This window comes from Charadrius vociferus, unplaced genomic scaffold, assembly GCF_000708025.1.
Source record: "Charadrius vociferus isolate BGI_N301 unplaced genomic scaffold, ASM70802v2 scaffold109, whole genome shotgun sequence".
In the NCBI taxonomy this organism is placed as follows: domain Eukaryota; kingdom Metazoa; phylum Chordata; class Aves; order Charadriiformes; family Charadriidae; genus Charadrius; species Charadrius vociferus.
Genome location: NW_009650060.1, coordinates 2,528,211 through 2,544,868, shown reverse-complemented (window position 1 = coordinate 2,544,868; position 16,658 = coordinate 2,528,211). Strand labels below are relative to the sequence as shown.

Here is a 16,658-nt window from a genome sequence, read left to right as displayed (position 1 = left end):
TGAACAGTGCTGTTTTAGACACTGCAGCAGGCAAACTCAGTTGGACAACAAAAAACTGGAAGTGATTCGGTTAGTTATAATTAGGTTAAAAAAAAAAAAAGATAGATAGAATTCCTTGGGAAAAAAAATTAATGGGTAGATGCTTTGCGTCTAACTTGTTGCAAGATTAAGACTGACCGGCATGAAGAATAATGGTATTATAAACAAAAAGAAAATTTGGTGGAAAGATTTCTATTACTCAGCCATTTTGTATTTTATAATACTACTATTTTGGTGTTTTCTATTAATGATCAGAGAGAATCTTATTAAATATGGAAAACTAAATCAAAACTGCTAAATTAAAGCTGAAAATACCCAATTTTTCATCTTCAAAAAAGTAGCTAGCTCTGGTATTCCTTCTGCTTTAGAGACAGCAATATGAGAACATTTGAGATGCTTTTTTAAACTATGAGTCAGCTAATATATGAAGTTTGTGAGGAAAATATGTTCAGGTACAAATTATTCTATCCATATAATGTCAGGGCTTTCTTAATGTGTGAGTTGGCATTTCTTCCTGTGCATTTTGGTGAGCAGTTGGTATGAACAAGCAGAACAGTCAGAGAGGAACCAATGTATAACCAAAATAGGAACATGAAGGTGAAATTTCTGGAAATACTTACCACAGTAGAAAAGTTTCTCATCAGACTTGTCCTTACAATGAGCAATGCCATCACAAGTCAGCTGATAATCAATGCATTCACCATTTCCACATTCAAACTCAGAAAAAATGTTGCAAGTGGAATTTTTAGCTAAAAATAAAACAAAATAACATGTAATTTTTAACAGCTTTTACACAGTGAAAATGAGAAAAGGAGGATTAAGATTGGATATTAGGAAAAATTTCTTCACAGAAAGGGTTATCAAACATTGGAATGGGCTGCCCAGGGAAGAGGTGGAATCGCCATCCCTGGAGGTATTTAAAAGACAGATAGACGTGGGGCTGAGGGACACGGTTTAGTGGTGGTTTTGGCAGTCTTAGGTTGATGGTTGGACTCGATGATCTTAAAGGTCCCTTCCAACCTAGACAATTCTATGATTTAAAATATTTCCTACACAGTTTTTGAAAACCCAAGTACAAAAAAAACCCACCATAGCATCAGACTTAAAAGCTTCTACAGAGTGGTGGCCTGCAAGACTGCCATGCTTCTCTATGTTTGTTGCTATTATGCGGGATTGAGGACAGGTACCTAAATAGCAACAATTTTCAGAAATTTTATTTTGGGGTGAATTCCAAACCAAGGTAAGAGAAAGCCTGTAAAAGAAAAATACATAGCCAAATATCCATGAAGGAACATGTAGTGAAGCAACTTAAAGGCAGTGATTCTATAAGATGATGACTTTGTAACTACTGTGCTCAGCTATCCTCTCCCCTCACATGCCTCTCCACAACCCCAGCTTGTGCGAAACCATTTCTTAATAGATGTTTAAAAAAACCTCTTCAGCACAGCACATCCAAAAGCAAGAAGTAAACAGTTACCATTACCCAGCAGTTAATTTGAACTCTCAACTCTGTTTTGTGGCACTGTGCAGCTGCTCAGTGCTTACGCAGGTACCAGCACCAATGTACCGCATCCAATGTTCAAGATACAGTCTAACATCCAATGAAGAAAACCTGCTGGTTTTATTTTACTTATATAAGTATCTTACTACCACAATATCAGTTACACTTTTCATCTTGGTTGTGTTTTTTCAACCTCTTTGAGATGCCAGAAGCCATCTTTATCTCCCACTTCCAAACAAACCAGGACTTTTATTGCATTCGTGCAATGAGTTTAAATCATTACATGAAATAAATAATGTCCACCATTCCATTTAGTGAAGGTAAAATGAGGATGAGTGAAAAATTTGTCTCCTTACTGCTCCAGGCTAAGAATTCCAAATCTTCTTTGTATTTTCTCTGATTCTAATCGATCTAGGAAACAGAAATGTTTACGATCGTGCTGGTTTTGGCTGGGATAGAGTTAATTTTCTTTATAGTAGCTAGTATGAGGCTATGTTTTAGATTTGTGCTGAAAACAGTGTTGATAATACAGGGATGTTTTAGTTATTGCCGAGCTGTGCTTACACAGAGCGAAGGCCTTCTCAGCTCCTCACCCCACCCCACCAGCGAGTCGGCTGGGGGTGCACAAGAAGTTGGGAGGGGACACAGCCGGGACAGCTGACCCCAACTGACCAAAGGGATATCCCATACCATGTGATGTCATGCTCAGTACGTAAAGCTGGGGAAAAGAAGGGAGACATTTGGAGTGATGGTATTTTGTCTTTCCAAATAACTGTTACAGGTGATGGAGCCCTGCTTTCCTGGAGATGGCCCAACACCTGCCTGCCCACGGGAAGTAGAGCATGAATTCCTTGTTTTGTTTTGCTTGTGCATGAGAATTTTGCTTTACTTATTAAACTGTCTTTATCTTAACCCATGAGTGTTCTCATTTTAACTCTTCCAATTCTCTCCCCAGTCCTGCCCCGGGGCAGTGAGCAAGCGGCTGTGTGGTGCTTAGTTGCCGGCTGGGGTTAAACCATGACAATGACATAAGTACCTTAACCAAGCACTGAAAAACTTTTAACCTGCTACAACATGATCTTGTTTTCTTTATCAACCAATGAGGTTTCTGCCCTGCTGTGAAGAAGTAAAAAAAAAAAAACCCATCAGGCTCTTGCCAGACTAGCAATGAAGGAAGAAATCCTTCCCAGATTTAGAGCAGGTGTCAGCAGTTAATTCCAAGAGTTTAGCAATTCCTGTATTCCTGTACTTTACTATACTCAAACTCATGGGTGAAGGGATGGGTGGGCTGAGCAAGTGAGGGACCTGACCCACGAGGCCAAGTGCAGACTGGTAGGCAATGGAACTTAAGGAAATTTTCCAGCTCCAAGAAGTCTCTTGAATGATCAAGATCAGTAAAACTTGACAGTGTGAGATGGTGAAATAACGTGATTATATAAGCTTGGTGGTAATATTCCATCTGCAAGAAGCAGAAATATTTGGCTCTAGTGGAAAATACCTTTTTGTAAAGTAGTGAAGTCTTAATTAATATCTTTGAACCATTAACAATCAGATTCTGGTTGATACAGTCTCAATTGATCACTGGATTCTGTTACTAGACTAAAAGCCTGATACTCTGAAACAGTGTTATGGTTTAAATTGAAATCTTTATCACTGCAAATCATCTGTAAAATTCATTGCATCTCAATTATACAGCTAGACAAAGCAGTTTTTGAGTAAGAGCTGGAAATGTAATACAGGTTAGTTTTACACTCCTTTACGACTGCATCTTGACTCTAGATCAGCTGTATATTCCCTGATGTGAAGGATAAAAGTTTTAACCCTCATATCTCCATATATTTAATTACAGAACCATGTCCTTCTGTGAAATCTCACTGACCTTATAATGCACTATGTAAAGACTTAGTTAACAAATAACAACAACAGGTATGTGTGAACCAAAGGTAAAGGTGGAAGGTGAACTATGAAGTGTGTGAAAAGTGCAGAATAAAACTGTAGCAACGCACGTATTTGTTTGGAACATGTTGCTAGGTACTGTGTTATCACATCTCTTCGTATCCCACACCAACACAGCTCTGTGTATACAGACCAGCATTTAAAAAGTGGCTCTGTATCAGTAGAAGAGAAGCCACTTGGTAGGCTGTTCAGGAGGAACAGAATGCCGCAGAAGAGTCTGAACCAGGTGAACTGTCTAAACTTCTAGCAGGATGGTACATCTCGCTAAATAATATACAAAACAATTACTTTTTTTCTTGAATGTTACAGCGTCTCTCTACTGTTACAATCAAAAAATTTGATTTAGACAAAGCAGGTGGGTCAAAGCTATGAAACTGAAGCAGCAGAACAGGCGTGCCTGGCAGACAGATATCGAAGTGGAGAACTTGATCTAAGAGATGGGATTTCTAACCCACAGAGGTAAAGGTCCAATAAACCACCAGAATTTGGCAGCGGTCTCTAACTGTGACAGAAGAGCTGTAATGCAGTGACATTAACAAAGACATAAGGAACCGCATGCGTCCCCCCAGCTTTCCCTCTGTTCCAAACGGAGCCAGCTACACTTGCTGAAGGGAGAAGCACAAAGTCACGTTCCACATTATGAATGTGGGTCATCCCTGGGGAAACAGCCCAAAGCTTTCCAGTTAATTCACTCCTGCTAAGGCACAGCATTAGCAAAGTGACAGAGATTTTCTCCAAATTATTAGAAAAGCTGGAAGACTGCAGAGTATGTATATACATCGCGTACTTCCAAATTACCAGCACATACTTGCATGTTCATAAACATCAATACTGCACAGGGACAGTGCGATCTAAAGAAGCTGCAATGGATGACCATATATTCTGAACAACTTCTGAACTCTAAAAAAATAGTTCTCTCCTATTTTCTTTATCATGTGCTGAGACATACTGGTTCAGAGGAAGTATGGGTAGAAGTCCAACAAAACCAGTCTCCAAAGAGTCTGCAAACTTGAAGAGATGTGTTCCCCAGTTACTAAAACACCAATTCTACATGATTAAACACAACAGCTGGTTAACAAATTACAATTGTTGTATATGTCCAAGCACATGACGTGAAAATATTTGCACTCAACAGAAACAAATTGCAAATATGAAATGTTCAGTAGAACACAACTACCCAAACTGGAATTTAAGGAGAGTAGAAGCATTATTGCTTTTTAACCCCCCAAAAGCCTTATAAGACATAAACCAGTTGCAAGTCCGGTATGTGCTGCATTGCCAGATCAATTTTTACAGTATATAGAAGGAATAAAATTAATGGCTTGGGCCAACAGTCTTTGCTTATGATAGCCAACTGCAGCACAGCATAGAAAAGCATTGTGTCAGCTAGTATTACTTACTCACACATCTGTTATCATCTATCAGTATTCTATCCCCTCTACATGAACAGTTCACTCGTCCGTCAGGAGTCAGAAGGCATAAATCATGACAACCTCCATTCATTTGTGCACAAGGAGATAACTCACCTGAAAAAAACAAATGATAAAAGATGAACTCTGTTTTATTAAATTTGCTTCAATGGCCAATGCCTCTGAGAGAGCAAAGATCACCATATCTCAGATTCATGGGCAATTGATTCAAGTTTTATCAGTCAGATGAAAATGTCAGCATGCCTCACATGCCAGCACACTAAAGATAAACAAATGGAGTTACCTTGCATATAATAAATTTTAAAACCCACAACATTCAAAACTGCTGACATTTGACAGGAAATGATTTAACTGCTATTAAATAAGCACAATATCCATAGAAGAAAATGGTCATTCATTAATATTTATTTACTTGGGGAAGAGGTTATATCCCGTCTTTTGATAAAGTCTTTTTGTTGTAGGAACTGTTATGAAACACCATGAAATGTTTAAACTTGTTTAAAACTAAGTAAAATTCTTGGAATGGATGACACTGGAATTAACAAAATAGTCTATCTTGCTTCGTAACTTACAACTGTTAGTATCGTTGGCAACAGCAATAATGCCCATTGGCTGATGCGGGATATCAGAACGAAGAACTTTTGTATCTCCTCCTGTATATTTACTGGAACGCAGAATAGCTCTCCTCACTCCATCTGACCAGAAGATATAATCATCATATACAGCCAGGCTGAGAAAGGTACCTGGTCCAGATTTGACAATTACCTAAAATACATAAGTACGGAAGAGAAACATGAGAAGGAATGTTGTTGCTACATAAGAAGTTTTGAAAGTGCAAACTGACTCGCATCACTTTATAGTTTTGGACAAAACACTTACTTCTTCTACACTTGCAACACCTACAAAAATGAGATAACGGCACTGTAAATGTGTTAAAAGAATGCTACAAGACTTAACTTATTATTTATTGATAAGTCCAAGTTTCAGAAATCCGTGCTTCTATTCCTTAAGTACAAAATCTCAGTTTATCTAAATGTGCTTGTAAAAATACCTACTCAGCACACTACCTGCTTAATAGCCTGAACAGAACAGAGGAAAAGAGGTACTGTGGCATGGCTGAAAGTCCAAAACCTCCAAGTCTTTATGAATCAAAGCCAGAAGTGTGTTTCAGAACTGAAGTGTGTTCACCACTATGATCACATTAGAAACTTGAACCCAAGAAGACGATAAATGTTTTGTAAGTGTTTTCCAATGTAAAAAAAGTCTCCTCAGTCACTATACTAATTATTTCTAGTTTAAAACCTAGAAATTAGGAATTGCAGTTCACCATATAGTAGAGTTTGAATAAAAACTGCAGAAATACAATTAATTTAATCCCAGTAAAAATCACAGCTCCTCTAAACTATTTTCATATATATTCTTCCTTTTTATGTATCAGAATTAAAAATGTAACATGTACAGTTTCAGTTCTGAAGAGCATAACACATTTTCAATGAGTTCTGTAGCTGAAAATTTAATTTTGGCTGAACAGCGGGATTACTGGAAGTGGGTCGTTATTTCTCCAGTAGAACTTTTGAAAGATAATGTAAATAAATAATATTTTGAACATATTAATTGCATTGTCTTCCGTGTTTCTCTGGGAAAAGTAGTAACTTATGCTTATGTAAGTGGGAACAGTTCTTTTGCTCCAGGCTGGCAAAAAAACCCCAACCCTGTATCCATGTATATAGCTGCTACTTATCACAGGGAAATTAGGATAAAAGACAGATATTCTTTTTCTGGTTTTAACAACACAACATAAATCACTCTTTTTTTATAATCATCAACGCTCAATCTATATCTCTGCTTAAGTCATCATGGGTTTCCATCTGCTTTATGTCCTTTAACCTCTCTCCCAAAGGACCTCTTAATAATGATTTGAGTACATTAAAATCAACTTGAAATATAGAGGATAATTCTTTGTGTAAACACAGCACATGTGATGAATTTAGGCCATTCATGCTGACTGCACACATGCACATAGGCTGCACAATGCATGCAGAGCCAACTGGTAAACTGTTTAGCATACTTGCAAGAGGATGCTGTGTGCGATTTATTTTTTAAATGATGGAAGAAAAAAGAATAGCAATGGTCAATCCCATATTTAAAAAAGAAATAAAGAAAAAAATAATCTTTCTCATCATACAAAGAATTAGCCTAATATATCAGACACCCAAATTCAATTTCCTGGAATAGAAAAAAAAACCCCACACATTTTTCCCACTACAGCTATGCCTTGGAGATGAAGAAGGTGCCCTGACTCCACAGTATGCACTACTAAGTAATGCTTCAGTGGCTGTTTGTTCATACCTCTGCCAGTTCCCTGCCCAAGGCCAGGCAGTCAACAGCCTCCAAAAGAGTGGAGTGCGAAATGCCTTTGGGAATGTCCTTGGACTGACACAGTGCCAAACTACCCCCAAGAACTGTCTGCAAAGAGCATGAGCTAGCACAGGCAAAGTTGAGACACGTGAACATTTCAACAATTTGCTAACGTCAATAATTGTATTCTAGTGCACAGGAGCATTCCTGGACATGTTTAAATTCACTTAGACACATATAGTGTCAAAATTATTTGTTAATCAGATAGTTATAACAAATTCTGCACCACTGTGCATATTATATATTTCTGCATATATGTAAGAAGGTTGGACCAGCAATCCTTTTTTTCCAGCAAAGACTTTTTCCAGTGATAAATGTCCAAGGAGGACAACTTTTCTCTAACCAACCTTTTTTCAAAATTAAAAGTATTAAAAGATAGATGGAAATGTATTCATGGCAAAAAGACCTCTTCTGCAATTGAGCACATTTACCGTAAGACACTTTTCATAATACACTCTTTAAAAGCCTATGCTATTCATACTCAGACACATTTCAGAAAAAAAAAAAAAAAAAAAATCAATCGTATATGTTTCTGAAAGATCTGTACAAAATCTGGCCGTGTGGATTTTGCAACCCCATACTTGGTCTCAATGATAATGCGAAACTGTCCCAGTTTGAGGTCTTTTATTGTCAAAATCAATGCTAAAGAAGGCACTACTATGTTCAGCATTATGTGTTCCGTAGCCCGTCATAATTTTTCTCAAATTGTAACAAAGGAATGCAATTTCATTACGGAACCAATCATTATTGTTCAACGTTGGGATGTTTGAGACCCAAATAAAGGGTCACAAAAGTTAACATCCGGGAACATTTGTTCACTAATGCTCACAGCATCCATTCACCAGGGTCACCTGTATTATGTCACACCACTATCCAAGGACATTGGTTTTATGTTAGCATCAGAAAGAGAGTTCCTATTTCTGCCAGGTTTTGGGCAACTTTACAGCCCTAACATTCTAGTTTGTAGAATAATGCTGAAAATTACTGGTTTTTGGTTTTTTTTTTTTAAAATCTCAATAGCACTCCTGGATGATCAGAAGTAACTGAAAGTCTTCTTTAAAAGTCTGTTCATCCTTTAGTTACCTGCCAAACCATGTTTAATTCCTAATGACTCGGTGCCAATCAAATTTGCTGTGTATCAAACCTGTTGTAACTCATCTGTGTTTCTAAATCTTGCATTCTGTACAGCTTGCCTGTTCATTTACCCAGCAGCGTCTGCAGCTCTGGACAGAGATACCTACAGATTCCCCAGCAGGATCATGTAAAGAAAATTCAGGTTCTTACACTGTGACCCTACCGAAATCCTCCTTGGGTGGCCCCACCTGGCTGGCCCAGGAGGGGTAAGAAGCACAAAAGGGTCTGCCCACCACTCCCTGCTTCCTTTTTTCTTGCTGATTGCTTGTCTCTAAAAAAATAATTATGGAAACCAATAAAATCACTTCACAGATTTGTTCCTTTAGTAATCTGATAAGCTTTGGATCAAGACGCAAGATGACTGCCGCAGTCTTTCAGGGAATGCACGCACCCAAATACATAACAGAGAAGAAAGTCAATGCAGAATCAGTGATACCACTCAACCATGAGAAAAAAAATCATGTTTTCAAACTGTAAAAACTCCAAGATAATCAACTTATAGCAAGTTTTATATAAACTGGTGGCTGGGTAGCAACAAATGACCCAAAGCAGTGCTCCCACTTACAATATTACAAACAAAAACCTCTATACATATCCCATCTGGAAGCACATTATCAACACAAACACAATGCCCAGTTAATCCGCAATCATACAGCTGCAGTTATGTGCTGCCTGTTGTTCAATTAAGGTTGCATAAACTGCGCTGAAATGGGACAGCCATTGTATATGCTGAGTCAGAGGAAAAAAGGAGACAGTTCCATAAGAAACTGAGCATCTATGTTACACTGAGTACCACACATGGAATAACTTAACACGTGCAGACAATATACAGGTAAAGAGGGCTAGAAAGTACAACCTCAACCATCAAATTTAGTCCAGAATGATATAGATCACAATGTCACAGAAATTTAATTCACAAAGGCTACATTCATGCACTCCCCCAAATTATTGCAGTACTGTATAACTACTTAAGACTTTTCCTACAAAGGACAGAAACTGCCCAAAAGCACCTTGTGCCACAGGGAAAAAAAAAAAAAAAAAAAAAAGAAGAAGAATTATGGAATTATGGTCATCAGCAATGTTTTCAGAAACAGAGGAGGGAAATGTGGTACTGAATGAAATGTGAACACATTGAAAAAAGCAATGTATTACCATTCTGCATTACGAAGACGTGAACCGAACAGATTATTTTTTTCTACAGTAACAACTTTTTAAAAAGGGAATGGTATGAAACAAAATCAATCATATAATGATGCCGTATTGACATATTTTATCATAAGTCTGAATTGATACCCCAAATTGCAATGATATAGGTACAATTTTAAAACACTAAGGAAACCTGAACAAGACATCCCTACCATCCCTTCTGCCCAAACCAGCAAAGTCAGACACATCCAATAGTACTTCATGTGTTTTAATACTGATTGATATCAACATTCAGTTCCAGCATGTGCTTCGAGCTCTGAATAACAGGTGAAAAGTTTTCTCTGCTTCCTGTAAAGAGAGGAGGAGGCTGGGGGCCGGGGGAGGAATGTCACAAGTAGTAGGGCAATTTAATTTTAACTGTGATCCTTTCTTTTTTAAGTTCTGTTTTTTAAGTTCTCCAGACAGCTTTTGTTTTAACATACAGCCGCTCTAAATTTGAGATATATGTAGCAGTTTCTCTAGAATAAGAGGACTGAAAAAGGGAAGAAGCCAGTCAGGTACACGTCAGGTAGAAAAGAATTTGTGCCAGGATACTATAATTTGAATGATTTACATAAAACTCTTATTAGATTGTCAGTAAGAATTAGATTCATAACAATTCTTACCATGACAACGCTTAACTTTTATAGAAAGACAGAGGGTTTTTTTAAAGATGAGTGCATAAAGTTAATGCATCAGCTAAAAATATGAGTTGCTTTTACGTATTTTAACTCTAATAAATAGCTTATTGATAATACTTCTCTTTCAAAATGCTTAATAAATGGCCAGTGACATCTAGCAAAGCTTTTAAAAGTTTTTTAAGGGCTCTTTACTCTTATTACAGATACCCAAATCTCTTTGAGGTCTATAGCAGAATGACAAAGCTAGTATAGAAAACTGCACTTAAAATATTGAAATTAATGACAATTTAAAGTCCATTGCATAATAAAATCATTACACAAGTATAAAGCAATATCAGTAATCTAAAAATAAATACAATTTTAGATGAATATCAGAAAACTCAGTCTGACAGAACCGACTTATACAGAACACATTCATCTAAAATTACCTAATGTATTTCATTCTTTCAAATGGAAGACATAAAATAGTATGCCATATTTATTATTCAGTTTTTATGCTGTTTTTAAAGGAGTACAAACAAGGAATCTATGAAAAAAAAACAAAACTAAACAAACGAGATTGTGATACAGGGAAACCAGTTGCACAGCCATGGGAAAAAAATAAAATAATCTAAGTCATAACATTTATGTTTGGATTTAGCTACCCAAAAAAGATACATTTAGATCAGACTCCTTGTTTTGCTTGTTATCGATGTGGTTGCTTTAATAAAAAGCAAAAATGCTATCTCTTGCTGGATAAACAAATCTATCACTCTTGATCTGAAGTATCCAAATTCTGCCCTTCCCACACTGCAGTGCTATTAGGAAAAAGTTTATGTTAACCAGAAAAAAAAATCAGGAGCGTGAGGTGGTGGTGGTGGGGGTTAAAACCAGTAGAAGAAAGTAAGCTGGTACTGAAGAGAACACTTCTGAGTACAAATTCCTCATTCCCGTTGCCACCAAAGAAATTAAAAGAATTTCTAGTCTAGTTTTAAGTTGGGGTTTGTGGAAGAACAGATTCTGCTAAAAATAATCATGCTTTTTGTTGATTGGTCTGAATAAAGACTGCATTTTCATCGTTGTCATATCTTTAATGCATGGATTTTCTTTTCATTTATTCTATCTTTCAAAAATACCTTCATAATAACTTGAACTGCAATCACATAGCAAGGGATACAAAGGACACACTAGAATACCTCATTTACCAGGAACAGTAAGATCCTGTTTCCTTGTCAGAATTGTCTGAGTGAGATGTAACAAAATCAGAAGTGCTTCCTCTTCAAGAATTAATTTGTTTCTCCGTGCTAGAAATGAGTGTTTGAGACACTGAAAACCAAACTGCAATGTGAAATTTGCAGTGTTCCAGCTGTTACTTAGATTCGCAGTTCAGTTGAAGGATATATTAAGCAACTGTTTATAACCAGCCTGTACTTTTCAATGCCATTCAAATGGAAAGTATACATCTCTATAAATTATGACTGTGTTGATCAGGTTCTTTGTAAATACATGCATATTAATTACAGGATATTTATTTTCAACATCATAAATGACAATGACAAACTTCCTCTAATGTTACCTTTATTTCAACCTCCTAGAATTTTGTGGGATCCTGAGGTATTATAAATAATCTGATTCTCCACAGCCTTAGGGATTATTTTTATCTTTTCATTAATTCCTTCTTTCGGTTGATTTCTACCAGGCTACCAACACTGGACATCATGATATTTCAGCGAACAGTCCCAAACCAACAGTGTTGGATCTGTGCCAACCAGTTACCTAGCTCACATGGGTTAGATGATTTTATTGCCATCGGTTAGGGAATCACTTTCATTAGGTTTGTCTTCACATTACTTTACAGAACTACTTAAAGAAAGTGACTCATCAATGTCAACAAAGTGAAGTCCCTAGAAAAACAACTTATTAAGCAGCGGGGATATTTCACTCTTTATTTTAGTTCTGGACTTTTTCAGACCAATGCTAATGTGAAACATCGACATTCAGCAAGCTGAGAAACACAGACTCTTTTTGATCAGATTTGTAAGAGAAAAAAAAGAACAGAACATTCTCACTACAACTAATATATTTATACTACTGAACAGAGAAAATGAAAAAATCCACCACAACTTCACTTCTACTACTATTAGTTTCCAAGATTATCCACAACACTTCAGTTGCTTTCAAATACAGAAAGAGTAGCTTGATTAAAAAGCCCAGAACCTAACAATAAGCTATAGGGGGAATAGGGGAGGCAAAACATGATGAACTTAAACATCTAGGTGGTAAATTCTGCGCGTTGTGCTAACTATATAAATTTTTACTAGCATTTCTTGCTTTTCTACTATTATTGCTTCTAGTGCTGTTTAACAAAATCACAAGGAAGCGGTAGAAACTGATGAAAAAATTTCTCTACGGAGAGTAGGCTCAATTTCATTTTATTTCTACACAGCCACCCAAGTTTATTAGAATACCTGCCTTCCGGTTGACAGTATTTTCCTTCGGGTTAGTTTTCACATTATTTATTAGTATATAGAGAATAGAGTAATGTGATTCTTCAACTCAGAAACACATCCAGGACCTGCATCTTTTTGTAACTACTCATGTTCAGATCTAGTGAGAATCTTTCCTAAGACATTTTAGCACGTTCTGATTTTAATGGGCTTAGACATTCTACATTTCTGATTGTTAATATTTTGCATGATTTATCTCTGTTCTGGATACCTCTGCTGATCTCACTTCTATCCTGCCTTACTGAGTTATTGGGCTACTTCTCAAGGTTACGTTGATGTCATCATGAATACCTTCCAAAAATTGACCAAAGTTACTCTGCTGTCCACAATCATACTTATAGTACAAATAAATATAATGACACGTCTGAAAAGTAATTTTAGATGTCATTCATGAAGTCAAGTTTTTCATAAATGCACTGCCAAGCCTTTAACTTCCAATACTGCATTTAGTAGTTTGAAGAACAGATTTGATAAAATGTTAATGAAGACAATGGAAGTTGAACACCAACTTCAGAACTTGTTTAATTGCTTAAATACAGAATTCCAACAGAATCATAGAACGGTTTAGGTCGGAAAGGACCTTGAAGATTTGAATAAAAACATATATTCTAGAAATTTAAAGTTATAAGTTCTGGAAGGTTGCAATTAGATGAAGGTTATAATTACCGATGACATCTCTAAAACCATATTGAATTTAAAAATCACACCTGTAGGCCCACAAAACCATAACTGATACCAAAACATTCCAACCTGGATGTTAGAAAATAACCAGGCTTCTGATTATAGGAAATTAACTCTACTTCTAGGTTCTCTATACATAAAATGTTACAGAATACTCAACTCTGAAGAAAAGGAAAAAATAAAAATAGATCATGATTTATTGGAAAAATAAGTCCAAAACATAAAATCAGCTTTATTTGCTGTTGTCTCAGTCTCTGTGTTCATGAACAAAATGTTGTAGTTAAAGCACTGAGCAGCTAAAACCAGCTATGGCCACAATACTAAATATAACTAAGGGCAGGGGCTAAAATGGAAGAAAAAGGGGAAAGGATTGTGAAAGAAACAATTGTCACTTTTGTTTTTTAAACAGGAAGATCTGACAGAGCAGAACAAGAAATGTTAAAAAAACACACCCTGCCTATCTTCTAAGTAATAAAAAAGAACAAAAGTAACAAAAAAATTCTTCCAAACTTGAAAGAGTACTCCAGCAACCAAATACTAGTATTAAAATATCAGCTTAACACAAAATCAATAAACTCTTACAATCCACTTAAAAGAGTCGATTCAATACTGCTAAATTATTTTGTACCCATTCATTGTACTAGATTATTGTGGTGAGTGGAATGAAGAAAGAAGCTGCTATCTGGCAGAAAATTCATTACATTACCATTAGAATTTTGTGTTCTACTATACAATTTCTGCCTTTGTTAACCTAACTGAAACTAGAAAGCAATGAAGCAGAGATAGTGAGAAAAAGAGTAATTTGTTTAAACTATTTTTGAGGGGTGGTTGATTGCAGGACCTTGCTGAAACACCCTAAAGAATCTCAGATCACCAGAACGTTGGAATGATTATTACTTGTATTATCCTAAATTTGCAGAAACCAGAGATGTCATCAAGCTGGACAGCATACAAATGAATGAAGCAAAACAACTGCCCTGGAAATATTATTTCACCAGATCAATACTACAATTTCATGGTTCAATTCTGGCATTCTTGTATCAGTAAGAGTGCACCTACACAGTGATGAGCAAACCTGCTGAAGCACCGTTAGCGAAGCCAGTACAGTTTAAGTGCAGATTTGAATGAAGCAGCCCGGTGGGTTTTTTTCTGGTATGACAATGCCCATCTAACTAATGCAGGAAAAGTGCCTTCAGAACGCAGGAAACACACCCAACTCTGTTTCAAAGCTCATAGCACGTCAGAACTCAGATCAGCATTTTTGACAATAGAGTTAGTTGATTCTCCCAAAACAGGTACTGGTGTAGGACAACCAACAGTAGCATAGCTTTGTATAGGTAACCCTCTAAAGCTCCCAAAAAGCCTTCAGAAGACCACCCTGTACTCAGCTTATTGCTTTCAGAAGCTTTTTTTGCTTCCTGTCATAGGGAAGAAAAGTTAAAATGACAGAAAGCCAAATCAAGAGACAATATACTAGGAAAGTTTCAACATTCAATGGCCGAGAAAGTTGAATGCCCAGTTTGCTGGTGCAAACTGAAAGCCAGAGGTCTGACCAAAAGGTGGGACTTTAGTAATGGTTTCTGCAACTACACTGTATCATCTCCCATTTCATGTTTGCAATGCATACTTTGTTATACCCTGTGCATAGATGAAGTTAAACTGTTTCCACATAGCCTACTAATTACCTTGTATTTAACTGACAGCATATTCAAAACCTTAAGCAAAGCAGAATCAGGAAAGTGAAACTAAACACAACAGCAAAAATGGAAAAGAAACAGCAGTAAGAGACAGATGTGTACGTCAGAAAGTGAAAATGCAGCCAAAATGAAGAGGAAAAAAAAAAAAAAATTAATTCTAACTGCAAAAGGTGTAAGAAAACAATTTAAAAATCCCTGTTGAAGTAGAAAAGGAACAAAACATATACAGGCTCAAAAAAGAAAAAAAAAAGGTATTTGCAGAGAAAAAAAATTGAAGAAAGCATAGAAGATAAAGGAAATTATTTTTAAAATTATTTACTACTGATCATATAAGTGAGATATTTTGCTCTTTTCCCTAATAAATATGACAAAAATAGTAGTGACATAGACAAATAATCAGTAGATAGAGACAGCAATGTACTTAAGCAAAGCAAATCACTGGAATAAAATGGTGTGTATGCAAGTATTTATGTACATTCTTAAGCTCCAGGAACTTAAGAATAAGTGTCTGAATTTGCAATAAACTTGCAGGCAAACATAATGAAGTATTAGCACACGTTCCCTACTTGTGAAAGAAATAAAAGTTGCATATGTCTTTTAAAGAGTCATTTTTAATTGAAGAATGAACCTTACTCCAACATAGGAGTTTGTAATTTAAAGTTATAATAATGTAGATGAATGCATGACGTGATGGAATAATATCCAAAAAGTTCTCTAATATAATGTCAGTCCTCAAAAATGACAATAAAATAGAAGATAAAGGGGTGACGAAGTCAAGAGGAGGATGATGTAACACAGCAGAGCTTCCAAATTGGGATCAAAGTCCTGCAAAGGAAATACTTGAGAAGCTGATGAGTATGAGAAAAACAGATGAATTTCCTCTACCTGTATTTCCTATAATTGTATATTAAGATGGCAACAAGTCCCTCAAGGTTCCATTTGAAAAATACTTTAAAGTGGCAGACAGCAAACTGAGGTACTTTCCAGATTCATAATTATTCAAATTAGTCAGGAATAAAACCAGCTAAGACTAGACCTATTTTAGGAGAAGTGATGAATGAAGCAGGATTTAAGACACCAAATGGCAGAAACTAAGCAGAGATCATTTGAACTAGTTATATCCTTTTCTATTTTAAGGAGGAACTCCAAGATCATTGCACACAACCCAGTTAAATCTTTTGATTGCTTATATTTATTAACGTAAGAGACAGAATAATAAACAATTCTGTAAATACTATTGACCTGTTATATGGTTCAATACAGATCCGTTACATGTACATCTGGAACACCATGTGCTGTTCGGTACATTATCTGACAAAAGATGCAGCAGAAACTGAAGGAAATGAAGATCTAAATGATATGAATCATCTCTGAAAGTATGACCCAAATTTAAATAAAAAGTACCTACAGATTTTGTATAAAATTTAGAATCAAGATATAATTAAAAGAATTAAAGGAATAATATGAAAGAAGGAAAGACAGTAATTCCA

At 36.1% G+C, this 16,658-nt stretch overlaps 1 protein-coding gene across 1 annotated transcript in view; it reads right to left on the bottom strand.

The window, feature by feature from the left end:
* The window catches only part of LRP1B (low density lipoprotein receptor-related protein 1B), a 615,617-nt gene that overhangs the window by 144,177 nt on the left and 454,782 nt on the right, over positions 1-16,658 (bottom strand). Inside the window, exons 45-47 of the mRNA XM_009891709.1 lie at positions 5,499-5,691; positions 4,897-5,022; positions 660-788 (exon numbers count right to left, since the gene is read on the bottom strand). Coding sequence (XP_009890011.1) covers positions 660-788; positions 4,897-5,022; positions 5,499-5,691 — 448 coding nt within the window. The remainder of the gene's footprint in view (positions 1-659; positions 789-4,896; positions 5,023-5,498; positions 5,692-16,658) is intronic.